Below are 21,635 nucleotides of genomic sequence, written 5' to 3'. Positions count from 1 at the left end.
ACCTTCCTTTATCCCAAACATCCCATTTCCCAAGTTCCCCCCAACCTCCCCTTCTCACTTTTCTCTCCCCATCTCCCCTTACCCCCCTCGCACCCCACCCCCAAGATCCCATTTTTTGCCCGGCAATCTTGTCTACTTCCCATAATCAGGAGGATAGTTAAAATTTTTCTTTATTTTTTTAATGGCACAGAAATAAACTTGAAAGTTTGTTGGAAAAGTTTTAATACTACTATGAGAATTTTCTGTGTGCTTTACACATCCAGAATCCTTATAACTTTTTAATAAGCTTCAAGAAAGTAAAAAAGGGGAAGAAAAAAATTAAATCCATTGGATTTGTTTTTCATTTGTAAAAGTGTGGTAGTTGATGTTGTGATACATACTACTGCAGATACTCTTCAGTCTGTCTTTTCTTCATTGTGTGAATAACTGCCTTTCTTAATAATAATATCTTTCTATTTTGAGCTAGCATAATCCTGTTTACTGCTTACTGGGAAAGCATTTTTGTTAGAGTAAGGTAGCCTAGGTTCTTCCTAACAAATCCTTGTTTTTCTGATAGTAAAAGCAAGCAAAAACAAATACAATTGGCTCTGAATATTGAGAAGGTGCCAGAATATTGCTATCTTGGTTTTAGTCAATAACACTGAGTTGTGGTTTTTTTAATTTAAGTTATTTTATGAACTTATTTTAATTTTTCTTTAAGTAGTAATGTAAATTCTCTGTAGCCTACTTAACTCAGTGATCTAATATATCATTTGATTCTTCAGTTTTTGGGGCAGCAGATTTCTGAAGAACTTATTCCTGATTTAAACCAAATAACTGAGTGTTCAGACCCTGTCGAGCTTGGGAGGTTGCTTCAGCTTATTCTAGGCTGTGCAGTCAACTGTGAAAGGAAGCAAGGTAAGCAAGTTTTAGACATTTGAGGTTCCCACTTTCTAGAAACTTTCTGCTTTGCTAGTTCTTAGTGCTGACATTCACAGGAAGGGGTTGTCTTCCTGCTGCTGAGTGCCTGAAATCACCTTGCACTAACTCGATCTAAATTCTAGACCTCCCTGTCATCTGTCATGCAGCTCTTAAGTGTCCTATGTTCTGGTGGTCAGGAGCCAAATTAAGTTTATTTAGTTCATCGATGCCTGGTATTTAGGACACAAGATAGAATGTTAGGTTCATTTAATTTTTTATAATAAAATATTAAGCTAATAAATGTATAACCCAGACTTCCTCAAATAATACCTGCTGTGTTTAAAAGAAACCTGTCCACTGTTTTCTTTTGAGAAGTGGAATAGTTCACATATTAATGGAACCCATGCATTACACTAGTATATGTACACATTGCAATTTTTGTGCTGCTGAGCATGAGATGTCACAAAGCTGAGTAGAGTGAGTCTCCTTCCCTGTGGGGGCTCATCAGTCTTGTGTGTCTTGTCAGTCTTGTGTCTCTTGTTCACCCTGTGTACCTTGTCTATCTTGTGTGTCTTGTCCATCTTGTGTGTCTTGTCCATCTTGTGTACCTTGTCTATCTGTGTGCCTTGTCCATCTTGTGTCTCTTATACATCTTGGGTGGGAAGAGCTTTGCCAGAGCCTGGTCTTAGTACATGGCCTTCATAAAGACTTCTTTGTCTTCAAGAAAGGGTAAAGGACAGATAAATTCAGTAAGTCCAAGGTCAAGAAATATAAAATAAAATCAATTGTAGTTTATAAAATATATATACACTCACATGCCTTTCAGAGGGCAAGTAACTACTTTTTCTATAGTTAATGCTGGGGGCATTAAAGATCTATATGTTGTGTTTGGTTTTTTTTTTTGTGAAAACTAAATCTTTACTCATATAGGTTAAAATGTCTCTGGCTATTCACAGTTTGACAAGGAATAATTCAGGTTTAAATATAGTACTTTTTGTTACAGTTTGGCTCTTTTTATTCCTTGATTAATACTTTTCTTCTATTTTAGTTTCTAGCTATTTGTAGCATATTTTTTGCCTAATTTATGTTTCCAAAATTTCAGACATAATTCATTTTCAGAAAAGTTACATTTGGCTTTGATTCTATTTCATTTAAGTATTATTTATTTTTTTCTAGTATTGCATTCTTCCATTTTCTTGTAAATTCATCTTCTATTATAAGCCATGATTGGCAGTGTAAGCTATACTTTTCCCTGGTGTTTGATGATTTTGTTGCATCCTGCAAACTTTATCTACTGTCTTAGTCATAATTTAGACCTAAGCATCACTAGATATTCTTGTCTTCATAGTTTTGAAAGGAAATTCAGTTCCTGAAGATACAAGTGAAAGTTTACTAAGCAGTCCATATGAGGAAACAGTCTTTCTTCCAAAATATGTGTCTGGCTTAACAATTAGGTTTGAATAGTTAAATAAAGTGTGCTAGCGGGCTGAGGATATGGCCTCGTAGTAGAGCTCTTGTCTGTCATGCAGAACCCTAGATTCCATCAGAGCTGTAGAAGGAATGAAAATAGGAAAAGCAAAAACAAAAAATACAAGAAATGAACCCCCTGAATTTGATGATATCAAGCAACTTCTGCACTTTTGTGGTTTGAAGTGACAATTGGCTTAATTATTAATAATAACTTTCTCAAACAGAAAGATTATTTTAAACATAATTTCTTGATTGATTTTTTTTAATTTATTTATTTCATATGCATTGGTGTTTTTGCCTTCATATATGTCTGTGTGAGGGTGTTAGATCCCACGGAATTGGAGTCACAGACAGTTGTGAACTGCCATGTGGGTGCTGGGAATTGAACCCTGGTCCTCTAGAAGAGCAGTCAGAGCGCTTAACCGCTAAGCTATCTTTCTAGCCCCTCTTGATTGATTTTTAAAAAATCTTACCTCATGCACCCTAATCCCACTCACCTCTTAGGTTCCCCATATCGCCCCTCACTTTTGCAGCACCTCTTCAAAAGAACGTTAAAACAAGCAAACAATCAAAAACAAGAACGAAACATCTCGTTGATTCTCCATCTTTCCTGCTTCTCTAACATCTCTTCATTTGTCCTGGTGGCATTGGGAGCGATGTGTCACATAGTCCATGTACCCTTTTGTCCAATCCGCTTTACTAGCAAATGTTCATTGAAATGAGTCACTGGTCTGGTTCAAGGCCTCTGGTTTCTGGTGCACCATCATCACTGGGTCCTCACCAAAACTCTGGGACATCTCCTGTCTGTCTGAGTCCTGGAGATCCTGCCAGTGTAGTTCCATAGGACCAGTCTCTTCATGAGCTCCATCAGGTGGAGTAGATGTTAGGGTGGGCCAACCTAAGACCCAGATGTAGGCCTGGGTGGTAGCTGAGCTGGTCAGTCCAGGCCATTGGAGCCACATACCTGAGGTGAGAGGGTAGAGCCAGATTCTCTATACCCATGCCATCAGACTCAGTTTTCCCTCATCTGTGGTGAGGAGTGGGCCCATCTCTCCCAGTGTGGGGGCCAGCTCTCTTGCTGCAGTGTCCAGAGAGAGAGAGAGAGAGAGAGGCAGGGCCAGTGAAGGGCAGGACTGGCTCAGCTTGGCCCCCTGGTGTCATCATGCATGGCCTATGACCCCCTGAGGTCATCAACACAGACATCCTGGACCCAGACATGGCCCTCAGCAGCAACTCAGGCCTGGACAGTATCTTTGCTCTGGGTAGAAGCATTGGCCACACAGATCAGAACACTGAGATCAGGATGGCTCTGGTGGTGGCATGGCCCCCGGACACCAATAAGGCTACAGTTTGCAGCCCAAACTCTGGGATTCTGTGTGACTTTGGTGGCATCACAGACCTCAGACTTCAACACAGACCCCTACTGTGGTAGGACCACTGACCTAGACATGTCCTTGGCAGCAGCCAGGTCTGGACGTCCCCATTGCCCCAGGTGGCAGTGCAGGCCACTCAGATTGTCACAGCCCCAGTGGCAGCATGGCCTGCAGACACCAACATGGCCCAGATCTCAGGCTTCCATGTGGCCTTCAATGGTAACAGCCATGGACATGAGCAGCAGCACAGGCCACTCAGATCTGTATGACCTGGCTTCAGCATGGCCCTTGGACACCAACATGATCTGAACATCCATAATCCTCAGTAGCAACAGAAGCCATGAATGTCATCCCAGACCCTGGCTGCTGTAGGGCCAGGGACCCAGACATGTCTCTCAGCTGCAGCTTTGGCACCATGGTAATAGTATGTACCACCCAGATCTGTGTGACCTCAGCTGCAGCATGACCCTTGTGCACCATCGTGGTCCCAGTTGGCTAACCAGATCCCAAGTAACCACATGGCCTTTGGTTGCAACAAGAGCCACAAATGTTGACTTCAGACCCTGGCCGCTGTAGGGCCATGGACCCAGACATTGCCTTTGGCAGCAAGCCTGGGCCTGGACATACCAGGGCTCTGGGGTGGCAGTATAAGTCACCCAGACCAGTTTGGCTCCATTTGTGGCACAGCCTTCGGTCAACAACAAGGCCACAGGTGCCAGCCCAGACTCGAGGCTTGTGTTGGCCTTTGATGGCAGAATGGGACACAGATATTAACACAGACCCTGGCTGCCATAGGGACTAAGACGTGGCCCTTGTAGGCAGCACAGGCCAACCAGATCAGCATGACTCCAGCAGTGGCCATTGGGCACCTACATGGCCATAGGTGGCAGCCTAGACACTGGACATCCCTGTGGCCTTTGGTGGTAACATGGGCCACATCACCATAACCCTGGGTGGCAAGCAGGTCTCCCACATTAGCCTACTCACCGCCTTCATTTCTTCTGTTCTGCCGCTTTCCCCATCACATGATCTATTCTGCTGCTTCTCTCCCATTTCTCCCCAACATATTTGCTCATCATAATGGGATCCAACTGCCTGGTGCTGCAGGCAGGATGTCTTCCTGCTGCCTTAAGGGCCCAGCCATAGCTAGCTAGCACCCTCCTGAGCACAATTGCATCAAGGGGCTGGCTGTGCTGTGGACTTGGCGAAGTTTTTTTTTTTTTTTTTTTTTTTTATAGATTTCAGCAAACTTGAAACATTCCACCCTCCAGAACATTAAAGGAAACCATTATGTCTTTGGTACATTCTTTAGTTAATTCTTTTTCTCCTTAGCATTTAGTGGTCAAGTGCATACCATAATATTTTAGATTCTTAGTTATCGCAATAAAAGGAAGATTTAGAGGACTTACAGGAGTGTTTAAAAGAATCAGTAAAACACAAATTTTGGATACATTGAAGAACAGTAGTTGGATAAGAACGTACAGTTGAAGTGGACTTAAGTCTACAAATATCTGAGGCATTCTTTAAGGTCCCACATTTCCTGCCTGGATGAGTCACTTTCTTACTGTGTGTGTTTGTGGAAAGCTTGCATCTTGTGAGAAGTAGTGGATGCTAAGCAGGTGTTGTGGAAGGCTGCATACATACCTCTGGGATACAGATGGTACAATCGAAGTTTCTGGATCTGAAATTGGATAGTTATTATAAATTGTTTTAATATTACTTGTATTTTTTCTTTTACTAAGATAAATTAAAGGGTTTCTTCTTTGGTTAAAAATTTAAATTACTAAGGGTAAAAATTTTTATCTTGCCTTTAATGGACATACTAGTGAATTAGTGTATTTGCATGAAAGATCATTTATGATTAATTAATTTTCACACTTTGGTTATTAGGTAGTTAAGAAATTATATGTAACAAATTTATTTTATTTAAATTAAATTCAAGTTTAATTTTTTATTTGTAGAGCATATTAAAAATATAATGACCCTGGAAGAATCTGTTCAGCATGTAGTCATGACTGCAATTCAGGAGGTGAGTGATACCACATTCACACGAGTATGAAAGTGTGCTGAACAAAGTTATGCAAAACTGTGTGTAAATTTTTTAACATTTAGAAAATGTCAAAAGTCTTCAAGCCCAGTTTTAGAACCCCAATTCTAAAAGTCATCTGATAGTCGGCATTTTAAAGTAATTTTATTTAAATTTAGAGCTCAGCACCAAACCCAGGCTCTAATGATTGCTAGGCAGATGCTGTTCCATGGATCTAAATCCCAGCCTCTAAAAATTCTTTTCAGTACCTTCTACTAATAAAGCAAAATAATCAGCTTTTCTGCATGTAGAACGTTCTATTTCCTCTCTTTTTCCTGCCAGCTAGGACAGTGTTCCCGACACTAGTGAAGTGGTTCTTGACTTGTGGGTTGTCTAAGACTCTTGGAAAACACAAATATTTACAATACAATTTATAATAATAGAAAATCACAGCTATGAAGTAGCAATGAAAATTTATGGTTGGAGGTCACTTCAGCCTGAATGAAGAACTGTATTAAAAAGGGCCAGCATTAGGAAGGTTGAAAACCTAGTGTATCTGTATTGTGCGTTTAGAATTATAGGCTTAGATTTCAGAGTCAAATAACCCGAATTTAAGATTATATCAGACATACTAGAAGGGTATTGGCTCTTAATTCCAGTTATAAGTCTTGGGTAAAAAGCATTAATTTATGATATATGAGTCATTTTTAAGAGGGGCGTGATAATATATCCTGTAATCCTTGCTCTTGATGGAGCACACAAACTTGAAATCAGGTTAGTCTACCTCATGAGAACACTGACCAGAAAAAGTACAAAATAAAAGAAATTTAAGAATCCCTATTTAAAAAATATATTTGTGTTTATAGTCAGTAAAATGTCTCTTAAAACTTGCACTGTAATTTATTCTTAATCTTATCACTAATATGCTTGAAAATTCTTAGTTGATTCTACCTCTAATGAAGTTTTTTTTTGGTGATCAATGTTCTAAGGTTCCGTAAATTAAAGCAAGAGAAAGCTCAATATAAGTCAATTTATGATACTTTCATAAACATTGCACCATTGCACTTAACTTTGCTGTTTTAATTTCCTAGTTGATGAGTAAAGAAATAGTGAACTCTCCTGCAGGTGACACCGTTGGAGAATTAGAGCAGCAGGTAAGACTTTCATTGTGGGAGGAGACAGTTAGCGATGGTGACATGGTTCCCCGATCAGCTATTTTTACAAGACTTAAAATCACGTGCATGATCCCTCTTGTGGAACTGAATATGCTTTGCAGTAATATCCCACTTGGATACTAATATGTGTTTTGTAGTGAATATAAGTAGTGACAGCTTTAGTGTTTTCTGTGATCCTGTTCCAAGAGTCAGTGGCACTAAATATTCCAGCCAGCCTGTTACTAGCTGTGTGGCCCTTTCTACATGGTTAATCTATTAAACAGTAGATAATTTTTTTAAAAATCTCTAAAATTTTTTATTATGGTTTCGGTACTGATACACACACACACACACACACCTTCTGTCCTTTTCTCTGAGATTAAAGAAATAGCTCAAATCTCAGGATCTTGTTGACAGCACTTTTTACATAGGATAAAGTTCCCCCTCTCCCTTTCTTATAGTTAATCAGGGTGGTTCTGGAAAAGGGTGAAGAGAGGTCAAATGCATTTTTAGGTATTTCTTTTGTAAACCTCTGGCTCCCCGCTCCACAACCTGGGGTAATATTAGATATCTTAGAGAGTATTTCACATTGATTTTTATGGAAAAAATTTTGTTTAAATATAAACATACTTTTAAAACATATTTTCTGCAATGAAATTAAAAAGTAAAATCTCTAATAACCTTTAAAATATATCCCAAGAATTTTCATAAAGTTTTATTTCTATGGAACCTTATCTTTAAAATTATTAGTTATATTATGCAAATGTCCTACCAAGGCAACACATGAAGGCTCATTAATTAACAGATGATTTTTTAATCATGATTTCTAATACCACTATACACATGTTGATAGACGAATTTTCTGGTTCACTCAGCCTGATTTACTGAGAATGGTGCTTTCTGTTTCAGCTTAAAAGGGCCCTAGAAGAGCTTCAGGAAGCCATAGCAGAAAAGGAAGAGCTAAAGCAAAGGTGCCAGGAATTGGATATGCAGGTATGGACACGGGAACCTGAGCAGAGAGGACTCTTTTTAATTTAAATAATTAAAACTAGTAACCTGTTCTGAAGGTTGGTTTGCATTTCAGGGAAGAGATACTAAAATGATTCTTTAACATTTAAACAGGAGTTGTATAAATATTTTTCTCTGCTTTGAAAATTGTTGACTTCATTAGTCTTGGAGAAAAGCATGCCAACTGGAAAATTTCAGCTAATTAATGTATTAGGATTCAGTTTGAATTTTATAAAAATGGAAGATTTAAGCAGGGTGTGGTGTGCATGCCTTTAATCCCAGCACCCTGGAGCCAGAGGCATTTAAATCTCTGTGAGTTCAAGGCCAGCCTGGTCTACTGCCAGGGCTACATAGAGAAACTGTCTCGAAAAACCAAAAAAAAAAAAAAAAATAAAGTTTAAAGAAATGAAAGACTTAATGTATTGTCTCCATTGGCATGGTCGTTTTTGAATATTAAGTGAAATAATTTAATGTTCTGTTCAGTGATGCATGACCCTTTTAATAAAGTGTAATTCTTTGGTTCATCTATATGTCCATATATGTATGTATGTAGCCTCCTATGTTTGCCTTGCCATGTATATGAATATGTCTTATGTATTTCCTATATTAAATAAATGTGGCATGAACAAGTATTTGGGAACCTACTAAGTAAAGACATAGTTGTTCAGGTGTGGCACACTTGTATCCAAGTACTCTGAGGATGTAACTTGATGTATTTAGTGATTCTGTGATGATAGGAACAAAGTAGTGACGTTGAAGGATCTCACTCACCAAGTGAGAAAGTATGTTTTATCTCATTGTATGGCTGAAAAACAACCTTAAGAAGAATTGTCAATAAAACCAGGAAAGGTTAGCATAGGGGTGTGTGTGTGTGTGTTTGCACTGCCGAGTATTGAAACCATGTCTCTGTAAATGTTTCTGTGACACTTGAGGTTCTGCCCCATACCCCTAGAAGTTTTTAATGTTGATAGTGAGGCTCCATTTATTCATTTATTAACTGATGATAAAAGAGCTGTAGCTGAATCAAGGTGATTATAACAATGGTGCTTAAGATGTTAGCACTGAAAAAAAAATACATGAAATGTCTTAAGTGCAGGTATTAAAACCAGAGAAGTGGATGGCTCCAGAGGAAACGTTTGAAAACCGTGCAGCAGCATGCCTCCTTACCTCAAGGAGTACCCACTTCCTGCTCTCTCGATGCTCCTGGTGTTTCTTCTCAAAACAAAACTAAAATCATCAGAAAAGAGCATATGATAGCATTTTAATCAGAGCATAGCATCACTGCTGCAGTCTTTAGTATTAGCAGATGATGTGGTCATTGCTTCTTAAGTGCTGCCGTGGCTTCTTCTGGTTCTACAATGCTGCCCATTCAACCTGAGCATAGGGCTTTCTCATTGTGCTAGCAGTATGTCATTATTGTGTAATTATGTTTATGTTTATGCAGATGCTCAGAGTAGGGGTCCTCAATCTGTATTCTTTTATTGTCTCATTCTGACCCTATCGTGTTTATGTCTAAATAACTCCAACATCTCTTACGTAAGTACTTAAATTTCTACTCTGAGGGTCATTCTCCTTTTGGTGTTAGAATCACTTATTTGTGACAGGGAGGTAGTCAGTAAACTTCCTATGTGACAAATACGGCTGACTACATTGGCTTTAGAACAGAAAATTGTTGTTGTTGTGTGTGTGTGTGTGTTTTATCACCTAGGGTCATATTCTCAGCCTGTCCATATTTCTCATTTGTGTGTTTTACAAAGCAAACTGCAGCACTGTTTCATTTTTAAAGGGTTAGATTCATCCATTAGGTAGCTCCAAAACAGGAATTAGTTTAGGAACTCCACCAAAGGACAACAATGAGAGGCTTCTAGAGAAGAGAGTAAATAAAGTAAAGGAGACTGTGAGATGGCTAAGCTGGTAAAGGTGGGTGAGTTCAATCCTTAGAGCCTATGTAACAGTGAAGGCACTGACTCCACAGAAGTGACCTCTAACCTCTGTACTCAGTGGAAATCCCTCCCATAATGTGTGTGTGATTGGGGTGTGTGTGTGTGTGTGTGTGTTTAGTTAGAGAACAGCTTCCAGGACTTGGTTTTCTCCTTTCACCATGAGACTGAACTCAGGCCGGCATACCTGGATAACAAGCTCCTTCACCCCCTGAGCTATCTTACCAGTACCCACTTACATTTACATTTCTCTCACCCATTTTACAAGATAAGCAAGTTCCTTGTGCACATGAAAACGTTTTAGCTGGCTTTTTTTTTCTTAGCTGATTCTTTAACCAAGTATGCTTGTCTCCAGGATATGTGACTATGGTTATTTTCTACTGTGAACCTAAAATGATAATTTAGGCTGACAGAATGACTGCATCCTGAAAATTAGCTTAGACCTCAAACTGTTTAACTTCAAATTTAGATTTAGAAACACTGATTTGATTTCTCTTATTCTAAAATTCCTGTACTCAGAATTCTAGTGTGGAAGAATCCTTAAAATTTACCTATTGGTCAGACTGTTTCATCCCTCAGTCAGAATTAGAGTACCGAACTCCCAGCTCGTCAGTGGTGGTTTTCTATTGATGTTTGTTTCTCAGGTGACTGCACTTCAGGATGAGAAGAATTCACTGGTCTCTGAGAACGAGATGATGAATGAAAAGCTTGACCAGTTGGATGGCTCTTTTGATGACCCAAATACGATGGTCGCGAGAAAGTACTTTCATGCACAGTTACAACTAGAACAATTACAAGAAGAAAACTACAGGTAGGATTTTTAGTAGAAATTACTGAGTTTTATTAAACTGATATCTAAAGAGTCATAATTATCAATAGCCAATAATTGAGAATTATATATGCTTAGGACATTGATTAAAGTACACCTAACAAAAGTACCAAATGGTGTCAGCAGTGCCTTTTTTACAGGGTTCAGTCAGATTAACCAGGTAGGATATGCACATTAAAACAAGGACTTCAATGATATAAGCTGAATATTGGCTGGAGACAGGCAGAGTTGAGGGAGGGGTCACAGAGGCTTGGAGAGAGCATGTCCACAGAAGTGAGGTAACAGTAATGAAAGGATGTAGATCTTAAGCTTAAAAGGTGCTTTTCATGCTAACCTTTTGTCTTTAAAATAAACAGCCCAAGCTCTTACCTTTAGTAAAGGTTGGCTGTTTCTGACAGGCAGGCTACTGAGCCTTGTGCCAAGACCTTAGGACAAGCATTTTGATTGTACCTTACATATATTTTCATATCCTTTCAAATTTGCAAAATAAAGTTGTCAGGATATAAGGAACTCCTTCCTACATGTCTTTTACAGCTGTTTCATGGTTGTATTATTATTACAAAGCTTTCTCTGCTTATCACAGTCAGTACTCATGTAGTCACTCAGATGTTTAGAGAGATGCAGATTCCTTAGCCCCCTCTCAGCTTTAGCATGTGTTTCCTAAAATCAGCAAACCACAGCGTAGTGGTGATGATAAGGAGAATGGTCACTGACACGATGTTCCTGTCTAAACTACCAAGCATTTTCAGATACAATCAGTTGTTTCATTTTCTTTATAACTTTTCCTATTCAAAATGGAATCCAGGGTTTCATTAACTGCTTCTTGCTCAGTGGCTGCTAAGCCTGTCACTTTCATCCTCTGTTTGGATGTGCTGCTCTCCTAGATTTGACCAAGTCAATCATTTGTCCTTTAAAGGTACTCTTTCTTTTGACACAGTAATACGCCCTAAACTGCTTGTCCTGAATCTGTGGTAATCTATTTAGAATTCATATTTTACTTCCTTATATATTTTTTAAAAAATTACTGTATTTAGGGCTGGAGAGATGGCTCAGTGGTTAAGAGCATTGTCTGCTCTTCCAAAGGTCCTGAGTTCAGTTCCCGGCAACCACATGGTGGCTCACAACCATCTGTAAAGAGGTCTCGTGCCCTCTTCTGGCCTGCAGACACGCACACAGACAGAATATTGTATACATAATAAATAAATAAATATTTTTTAAAAAAATTACTGTATTTATATATCCTTATTTTTCTTTGCCAATTAAAATTTCAGTTAGAACCAGATATGCATAAAAGGTAAAGTGAAAACTAAGAGCATTCTGCACCTTTCATTTGTGTTTCAATGTTAATGGCTAAAAGTTACTTGAATTTTTCCTCTTCTGAAAGTAGAATTTAAGTATGTCGTACTAACTTCAAATCTCAATGAGAAGACAAAGGATGAAACTATATTAAAAATTATTTCTTTTAAGGCTTGAAGCTGCAAAAGATGATTACCGTGTTCACTGTGAGGAACTTGAAAAGCAGCTGATTGAATTTCAGCACAGGAATGATGAGCTGACAAGCCTTGCTGAGGAAACCAGAGCTCTGAAAGATGAGATAGACGTTCTTAGGTACGGCCTGTCCGGGCACTCGTGCTGCTTCTAAGCTGCTGGTCAAATAACTTGAGTGGTTTCTAGTCGTACCAGAACTCTTACTATTCCTATATATTGATCACTTTTTGTTTAGACTTCTGGTCCTTTTCTGTGTTCATTAATTAGAACTATATTTAAAGATATAATAACGTACAGTTCTTTTTTTTATTGATTTTGTTGAGCTATGCATTTTTCTCTGCTCCCCTCCCTGCCTCTCCCCTCCCCTTCAACCCTCTCCCAAGGTCCTCATGCCCCCAATTTACTCAGGAGATCTTGTCTTTTTCTATTTCCCATGTAGATTAGATCCATGTATGTCTCTCTTAGGGTCCTCATGTTGTCTAGGTTCTCTGGGATTGTGATCTGTAGGCTGGTTTCCTTTGCTTTGTGTTTAAAAACCACTTATGAGTGAGTATATATGATATTTGTCTTTCTGTGTCTGGGTTACCTCACTGAATAGGATGTTTTCTAGATCCATCCATTTACCTGCAAATTTCAAGATGTCATTTTTTTTTCCTGCTGTGTGTACTCCATTGTGTAAATGTACCACATTTTCCTTATCCATTCTTCAGTCAAGGGGTATTTAGGTTGTTTCGAGGTTCTGGCTATGACAAACAATGCTGCTATGAACATAGTTGAGCACGTGTCCTTGTGGTACGATTGAGCGTCCTTTGGGTTTATATCCAAAAGTGGTATTACTGGGTCTTGAGGAAGGTTGTTTCCTAATTTTCTGAGAACGCGCCATATCCAAAGGAGTTGTACCAGCTTGCACTCCCACCAGCAATCAAGAGCGTTCTCTTTACCCCACAACCTCTCCAGCATAAGTTGTCATCAGTGTTTTTGATGTTGGCCATTCTTACAGTAATCTCAGAGTTGTTTTGATTTGTATTTCTTTGATAACATTCAGTTCTTGTTAGGACGGTTTCATATCAGAACCCGTAAACCCAAAATGATAATGTGTTCTTACATTTTTGAAATAATACATGTTAACTGATTTTGTATGCATTACTGTGTTTTGTTAAAGTAAGCCTAGCTAAGAATTCTAGCATTTCTTTCAGGCAGGATTGTCTGTGGGATATAAAATGTATGCTTAGCTGCCTGCTATGTTGTGGGGCCTGAGGGCACCTTGTGGGAGTTGGCTCTCCTTCTGCATGTGGGTTCTGGTGACTGAACTCAGGCGTCAGGCTTGTTGGGGAACACCTTCAGCCACTGGACTGTTTTGCTAGGCCTCTGTTAGTATTTTTATGTGACTTTTTTTTCTCTGTTTTAAATATTCATTTGAAAAGAAATCATTTTAGCTATTAATTTGGACTTTGATTTTTTTCAGTTTATTTTTGTTTTAGCCTAGTTAATCAGATAAATACAGTTCTAAAGAAGATGCTTTGCCAGACAAATTTGTCCACTGATTCAACTTTGTAAGCATATCAAACACTTAGAACTGTTTGCTAAATGATATATGTAATTTGCCTGGGAACTACAGATAGCTCAGAATTTAGTCATGTGTACCAAATCATACATTTTGATAGATTGTGCTAAAAGTCTAAATTAGAAGTATTTTAACAGTTGATGACTTTACAACAAAAATATTGACTTGAAATGGTTTTAGGCTTATGTTTCTGTTATTGTTTGAATATTCATTTCACAGCTAGAACAAAATATGTGTGCATACACGTTTTATTAATTCAGGGCTACCTCAGACAAAGCAAATAAACTGGAGTCAACAGTAGAGGTGTATCGTCAGAAGCTACAAGACCTAAATGACCTCCGCAAGCAGGTGAAATCTTTACAGGAGACAAATATGATGTACATGCACAACACTGTGAGCTTGGAAGAGGAGCTCAAGAAGGCCAATGCAGCGCGTGCACAGCTAGAGACCTATAAACGCCAGGTGAGAGACATCTATATGTCTCATTGATGAAGTTAAAAATTAAAAGTTCAGTGTTACGGTTTCTTTTCTTTTTTTTTTTTTTTTTTTCAGTGATACAGAAGTGTTGAGTGTAGTAAGTTGTATGCTCCTGATGAATTTCTTCTTTCCACAATTGTAGTTTAGGTCACAGATAAAGAATCTGATTTGCAGCCAGGTGATGGTGGCGCACGCCTTTAATCCCAGCACTCGGAAGGCAGAGGCAGGCGGATCTCTGAGTTTGAGTTCAGCCTGGTCTACAAGAGCTAGTTCCAGGACAGGCTCCAAAGCCACAGAGAAACCCTGTCTCGAAAAAAAAAAAAAAAAAAAAAGAATCTGACTTACCTATGTCCTTCACCTTTTTATTACCTTCTGATATCTTCAGTTTTTCATGTTGAGCTTCTGTTGTTTGTCAGTGTTTTGGGAATTGGACAAATACCTAAACAGTGATTCTCTTGAAATACTCTGTTGTGCTATTTATCAAACAACCTAGAAAATTATTAAAATACTTTTAAATATTTTGACTTATTTTAATCTGTTTCTTGAATTTTATGTCATTTTTTTTGATGTTGTGTTTTTTGAAATACTTAGAATTAAAAAGTCTGTTTCCAATTCAGCCCTGAAAGCCGAGGAGTCTCATGAACTATTTTGCTTTACTTTTCTTCCCTCCCAAAGGTTCAGGACCTTCACACTAAGTTGTCCTTGGAATCTAAAAGGGCAGATACACTAGCATTTGAGATGAAGCGGCTTGAAGAAAAACATGAAGCTTTACTCAAGGAAAAAGAGGTGATCATAAATGTTCCATAAGAAATATGTCCTTTTGTTGTTGTTGTTGCTTTGGATTTCCCTAATTCTGAACCACTAACCTGAATCCTAAGCATATTTTCTTTCAAGTGATTTTCTAGTTTAATGCCTTATGTTTAAGTCTTTGATCCCTTTTTAGTTGCTATCTCAGTACACAGTGAGAGATAGTGCGTGATTTTTTTAAGTGGGGGGGGGGCAACAGTAATTGGAGAAGCATTCTTTTCTCCAGTGTATATTTTTTTTTTCTTTTGATGGAGGATCATTTGACTGTAAAGGCCTGGATTTATTTTTGGTATTCGTGTCCCATTTCAGTCGGTTTGAGTATTTGCCAGTTCTGGTCTGGTTGCTGCTCCCTGCAGTACAGTTTGATACCGAGTGCTGTGATGCTTCCATTGTTTGCTTGGTTCAGGATTGCTGTTTGGGATGTCTTGTACTTTCATAGGAATTATAGCTTTTTCCCGGTCATTCTTTTGTAAAAATGTTTTTATCAATCCTTCCATGGAGAGTGCACCAAATCTTTATACATTGGGGTGGTGTAGACATTTTAGAAATATATGATTATTATATAGAGTACTAGAGAAGAATTACAATTGATAAATTTAGTAAAGTTGTAGGAAAAAATCAGCCCACAAAATTGGTAGCCGTTTAATGCATCATTAATGATATTGCTGCAAATAAACTGTGAAAAAAATCACAGTGACAATAGATAAAAAATAAATGAAATTCTTAGTACTAAACTTAACCAAGAAAGTTTAAGACCTCTGCAGGGAAAGTGAGAAATACTGATGATAGAAATGAAAACAACACATAACAGAACGCAGTCTCCGTGTTCACACATGCTTTATTCAGTCCTGTTAGCTTTGCCAGGAGAGACAGTGAAGTCACAGCCACAGTCCTCAGTTTGTGAGTGTTTTTATTCTAGGTTTTCAGCCAACTACCTTAAAGCAAGGATCATCAACAGCGTTATTAGCATATAGGAACATACTATGTCTTCTACTTTAAAGTATACTGTTCCTCGGGTGCCATTTAGCGGTCATATTGCTGTGACAGGATGCCAATAAATGCCAATTTATATATGACAGGAAATTAGATTTTAGCTTATCAGTTACTGAAGCTTTATTCATAATGGCTTGTTTTGTTGGCAAGCCTGTGGTAGGGTGAAACACCACAGAAGCAGTGACCTTTTGGAAGAAGAGACTCTTAGGTCATGGTGGATGGTAGGCAGAGAAAGGAGTGTAGGAAGGGACCAGGACAAGAGCTAAGTCCCCAAGGACATGACCCAAGCCATCTGTTTCCTTCAACTAAGGTTCACCATCTAATACCATCATCATGTGAATCCACCAGGGATTAATCCACTCATCAGTTCAGAGCCCTCACGATCACTCATCTGAAGTGCCACCCCCGCCAACCTCATAGCTGTGCTTTTGCTGATACTCTAGGCATTTTTCAGTTCAGTGGAGTTGAAAATTGAAACCATCACACAAGGCTTTTAGTATATATCTATAGAATTGAGCCACCATGACTGTAATCAAGTTTTAGAATACTGTTATTCCAAAAAGAAATTCTTTACATAGCAGGTAGCATACAGTCTGGTCTTTTCCCATCAGTCTCAGGAACTGTTATTGTTCTTGCTGTCTCTGCATTTTCCTGGCGTGTCTGAAGCATGCAGTGACATGACTAGTTTTGTGATTATTTTAGCTCAGGCTTCATATGGTGTACTGTCTCTTCTTAACTGTTGCCCCCTGTGTTGATACAGCATGTTTCATTTGTCTAGTCGTCAGTGTGTAGACATTGGGACTCATCCCACTTTCGGCTGTTAGGAATATTGCTTCTGGTTTATTCACACGTTTTTATGTGGTGTTTTTCATTCCTCTGGAGTACATACTAAGGAAGGTGGCATAGTGCCTTACAATGAGTATATTTAATCTCTTTTTCTGTGTGCCTGCCAACACTTTTCTGTTGTTTTATTTTAGCTATCCTAGTGAACCTGAATTTTTACTTGCATTTTCGTAATGGCTAAGGACCTTGTGCAAGTATATGTACTTTATGGTTCTTAAGATCCTTCCCATGATTCACTTTAATTATTTGCTTTTATTTTGTAAGCATATTTTAAAATATACTCTGGATGTAAGTCCTTTCTTAGATAACGACTTTTTGAATGTTGTCTCTGAATCTGTGTGTTGTCTTCTCAAGTTCACAGTAGTCCTGCTTGCAGCAAAAGTTTCCCATATACATTCAGTTACAGCTGTCCGCTTTTCTTGTTTTTTATTTTACCTCTTTGTGTAGAGTCAGGCTCTTATATGTAGTCTGTGCGCCATGATGTGAGGTAGTGTTCAAATGACTCACTTGTAGGCTGCTGTCTGCTGTCTGCTGTCCTAGCAGCATTTGATTCAAAGACTTTTTTCTTTATTGAAGCTGTCTTGTCACTTGTTATGAGTCAGTGTACCTGACCCTGTTGTGGTACATACATGTCATAGGCTGTGTGACAGGAAGAGCAAAGCCTGCACACTGGAATGCATTAATAACAGTGCAGTCACACACACTGGAATGCATTAATAACCGTGCACTCACACCGACACACTGGAATGCATTAATAACAGTGCACTCACACACACTGGAATGCATTCATAACAGTGCACTCACACCGACACATTGGAATGCATTCATAACCATGCACTCACACTGACACATTGGAATACAGTATAATAGTGTACTCACACCCGCACATTGGAATGCGTTGATAATGTGTACTCACACTGGCACATAGGTCACAGCAGTGCAAAGGTATTAGAAATACAGAAACTGGCAGTGGAAGAGAAATGATGGAATGCATAGGAACTTGGGGTTTCCTGTTCATTTTCTAATAAATCTAAAATTACCCAAAAAAAGAGCCTACTAATTAAAAAATTACATGTGCCTTGCCTATCAGCTGTCTTACATTGATCTATATGCCCGGCCCCTGTGTTGGTATCCCTCTATCAGTCATGATCATTATAGCTTTTTAGTCAAGTTTTAAAATCAGAAAATGTGAATTCTGGGCGGGCTAGGTGGCTCGGTAGGTAAAAGTTCCTGGCGTCAAAGTTGACAACCTGAGTTTGGTCCTTGGGCCCCACGTGTGGAAAGCATGTGCACACACGCACACACACACATGCACACACACGCGCACACACACACACACAGAGCTGCTGGCTCCTGGTTGTTGTTAGGGTTGTGACTGCTAATAGAACAATTCTTTTTTAGAGACTGATAGAACAGCGTGACACTCTGAAAGAGACGAATGAGGAGCTACGGTGCTCACAAGCACAGCAAGATCACCTAAACCAAGCTGGTGAGTTGGGCAGATTTACATTTGTTTTTCTAATGATTGAAGTACTGATGACACACTGACTGATTTCTGTTGCTTAGATGTGTCTGCTACAAAAAGTTATGAGACCCTCGCTGCTGAGATCATGCCAGTGGAGTACAGGTAACGTGTTTGAACTGAAAACCACACCTAATAGTACAAGTGCCAGTTGGTTTTAGTCTGTCTTTATAAAAAATTTACTTGTCTATTAAAACTTTAATGGAAAAGTTTATTATTATAATAGAGCTGAAAACAACTTTCTCTAGTTATCTTTACTTCAGCAATTTAAAAAAATATCATAAGTAAAATTTTAAGAATTGTCAGAGTAACAGTCTAGTGTTTATGACAAGGTCTGTATTTATTAAAATATTTTTTTATTTTTTTAACTCTGGAAAACTCCTAATATAATGAATATATGACGTTCAAATCCCTGTGAGTGAAATAAAATAGAAACATTGTCAGTAGTGGTAGGCAAATTAAACAAAATACAGATGTAGGCATTCCCCCTGAGTCTGTCTCTTATCCTGGTTGTTTATGGTGTGATTTACTTGTAGGCATTTTACCTATCTAGTTGTAAAATATTATTTCTAGGCTTTCGCCCAAGTCAGGTTTTATTTATTAACTCAGATTATTGTTTGTGTAGTTTAAGCTGTAACTCATCCCTTACTGTACTCAGAGTTGTCCCTGTCGCTGACCGTCCCCGTACTATCCGATGTTAGAGCCTCTGTCACTACACCCACATGGCCTGTCCAACACCCAGTAGCAGTTGTTTCCCGTCCTCCATGCCCCAAGATCTCACACCAGGTGACCAGCACCAGCTGCCTTTCATTACTGACGTACATAGAATCCAACAGTTGGTGTCCTTTTGGAATTCAGATCTTTTTCTTAGAATAATACAGACAAATAATCCTGAAATTCTCTCTGACACATTTAAACTTTATAGATAAGACTATACTTACTAACACAACAGTTTAAAAATACATCAGAAGCAACATCCCACAAACTAACATTCTAAATTTATAACCTGACTTTTTCTTGCTAAGCTTTCATGTAATTTGTTGTTAAAAAAGAAACTTACTGCCTAAAATTCATATAACAAAAGCTGCTTTGCTTTAGAAGTTAAGTAACTCATTTCAAGTTATAAAAGTATAAAGAAGACAAAAAGCAGTATCATTAACAAACCTCAGAGTAGTTACATAAATCGAGAATCCTTTGTTGAGTCAGTCGTTATTCTGAAATCAGTTTTTCAAAGGCTTAATTTTTAGAGTGATGCTTTTGTAATTTAAAACAAAATTTAGATTTGTTGAAAGTAGTTATTTTAGGAGTATGAGATTTGGGAAAGGGAGAAAGTATAAGTTTCCTATTTAATATCAGAATGAAAATTACATTGAATATAAATATGAAAAGTACTTTAAGGCCTTTATATAAACAATTAATAAACTTTTAAATATTTAAAAATATCATATGTTTACTGTGTTTACACCATTCCCCATCTCTCACCCCTTTGTGTACTCTACTCACCCGTTACCTCTTGACATGTGTATATATATTAAACAAATAAATAAATCTTACCTGCTGCATCCATTTACTGTTGCTGATATGTATGTGTTTTGGGGCCTGACCATTTAGGAATGGATAACTAACCAAGTAAAGGTTCATTCCTGGAGAAGACTGATTCTCTCCCAATAGTTTTTAATTGGCCGTATCATCCACATCTTGTGAGATTTCCCCCATCCAACTGATGCTGTCATTGTTTAGGTCTTGTTTGGCCAGCCTTGTCGTTGAGATCCCATGCATGCAGCTTCCATGTTCTCATACAAAAGATTTCTCAGCAGACATAGCTTGGTCCTCTGTCTCTTGGAATCTTCCCTCCACATTTTCTGCCGTGTTCCAGGGGCTTAGATGGTAGGATTGTGTTGTGGGTGCATGAGTCAGCGCTCAGTTGTTGTGCCTCCCTGTAATGGTCTCCTGCAGCATTTGCAGAAGTTTGCTGGCTGAGGGGCAAGAGGTACACTTAGGTTTTGGTATAAGGATAAGTATTAAGAATGCATTTTAAAGCTGAGCATAGTGACAAATGCTTTTAATCCCAGTGCTTTGGAGGCAGAGGCAGAAGATCTCTTGAATTCTAGGCCAATCAGCACTCTATAGTGCGACCCTGTCTCAAATAAAAAATGAAAAAGAACGCAGTTAAAGATTATACTGATTTTAGGAAGTGTCAGTAGTAGATTCTGTTGAGTGGACCTTTAGTCCAGTTACCAAGATGTAAGTGCCAATATGCTATCTTTTGGGGCATCTTGCCTTGATGGTTGTTGTCTATAAGCACCAGAGCTGAGTAGGACTACTGATGACTTTTCTTGGCAGCTTGGCAGCTTTCTTAGCAGCTTCAAGTACTGTAAGATCTAGTTCTTATGGAGGAGACTTCCAGCTCAAATTCTGCTGGGTTCCTCTTAAGTCCTAAGTGCCTATTGTCTTCCACAACAGGGACTTTACCTTCAACTTCTGAGAGGCAACCAAGTGCAATAGCAACAGCATAGATTGTGTTAGGACTCTCTTAGATGCCTCTCACCAACAACTAGAAAGGAGGTTTCTTATACCTACACTGTTTTTTTCTTGTTGGTTCTTGGGAAAGGATAAGCACAGTAGCACTAAGTGGCATAACTTCATTTAAGAAAATACATACCCCCCACGGTTATACACCGCTTTAGGTGATCATAAGAGGATTCTCCCAACTGAAAACATCCTTTCTGTTTACCACCCCCTCTCTGGGACTGTGGTATTCTAAGCCTTCCAGCTTACTTTCCTCCCTATTTTTCTCATTTACTACTTCATAGCACCTATGGTCTGCTATTCCCATGCCTGGAGTCTTTCCAGGTGTCTGTGGTTATGCCAGATATATTGTGAACTCAACTCCTGCAGATTCAGAACTGGAAGTACAAATAAGAGAAATGGAGCATTTATATTTTTTCTTTCGACTGTTTACCTGCTGAAAATATTTCATTTTTCTTTACAGCCAAATATCTCATAAAGTTAAAAATAAATCACCCCTTGGCATATGCCCAAAAGGCTCAGTATCAAAATAACTATGAAATGAAAATAACAAAATTTCCTTCAGCTGATGAATGAATAATGAAAATGTACATATACACAAAAGATTTTCTTAAAGAAAAAAATATGAAACCAGGTGGTGGTGGCACGCACCTTTAATCCTAGCACTGGGGAGGCAGTGACAGGTGGATTCCTGTGAGTTTGAGGCCAGCCT

At 38.6% G+C, this 21,635-nt stretch overlaps 1 protein-coding gene across 2 annotated transcripts in view; it reads left to right on the top strand.

The window, feature by feature from the left end:
* The window catches only part of Hook1 (hook microtubule tethering protein 1), a 44,577-nt gene that overhangs the window by 11,677 nt on the left and 11,265 nt on the right, over window positions 1-21,635 (top strand). For both annotated transcript variants that reach the window (XM_050136239.1, XM_050136241.1), the window contains exons 5-14: window positions 765-897; window positions 5,705-5,772; window positions 6,861-6,923; window positions 7,833-7,916; window positions 10,516-10,682; window positions 12,168-12,308; window positions 14,013-14,214; window positions 14,905-15,015; window positions 18,274-18,361; window positions 18,439-18,499. In XM_050136239.1, the coding sequence (XP_049992196.1) occupies window positions 765-897; window positions 5,705-5,772; window positions 6,861-6,923; window positions 7,833-7,916; window positions 10,516-10,682; window positions 12,168-12,308; window positions 14,013-14,214; window positions 14,905-15,015; window positions 18,274-18,361; window positions 18,439-18,499 (1,118 nt within the window). The remainder of the gene's footprint in view (window positions 1-764; window positions 898-5,704; window positions 5,773-6,860; window positions 6,924-7,832; window positions 7,917-10,515; window positions 10,683-12,167; window positions 12,309-14,012; window positions 14,215-14,904; window positions 15,016-18,273; window positions 18,362-18,438; window positions 18,500-21,635) is intronic.

The sequence above is a fragment of the Alexandromys fortis genome, unplaced genomic scaffold (assembly GCF_014885135.2).
Source record: "Alexandromys fortis isolate MF-2015 unplaced genomic scaffold, M_Fortis_MF-2015_v1.1 scaffold_13, whole genome shotgun sequence".
Lineage (NCBI taxonomy): Eukaryota > Metazoa > Chordata > Mammalia > Rodentia > Cricetidae > Alexandromys > Alexandromys fortis.
This window is presented reverse-complemented; position numbering and strand designations above follow the sequence as displayed.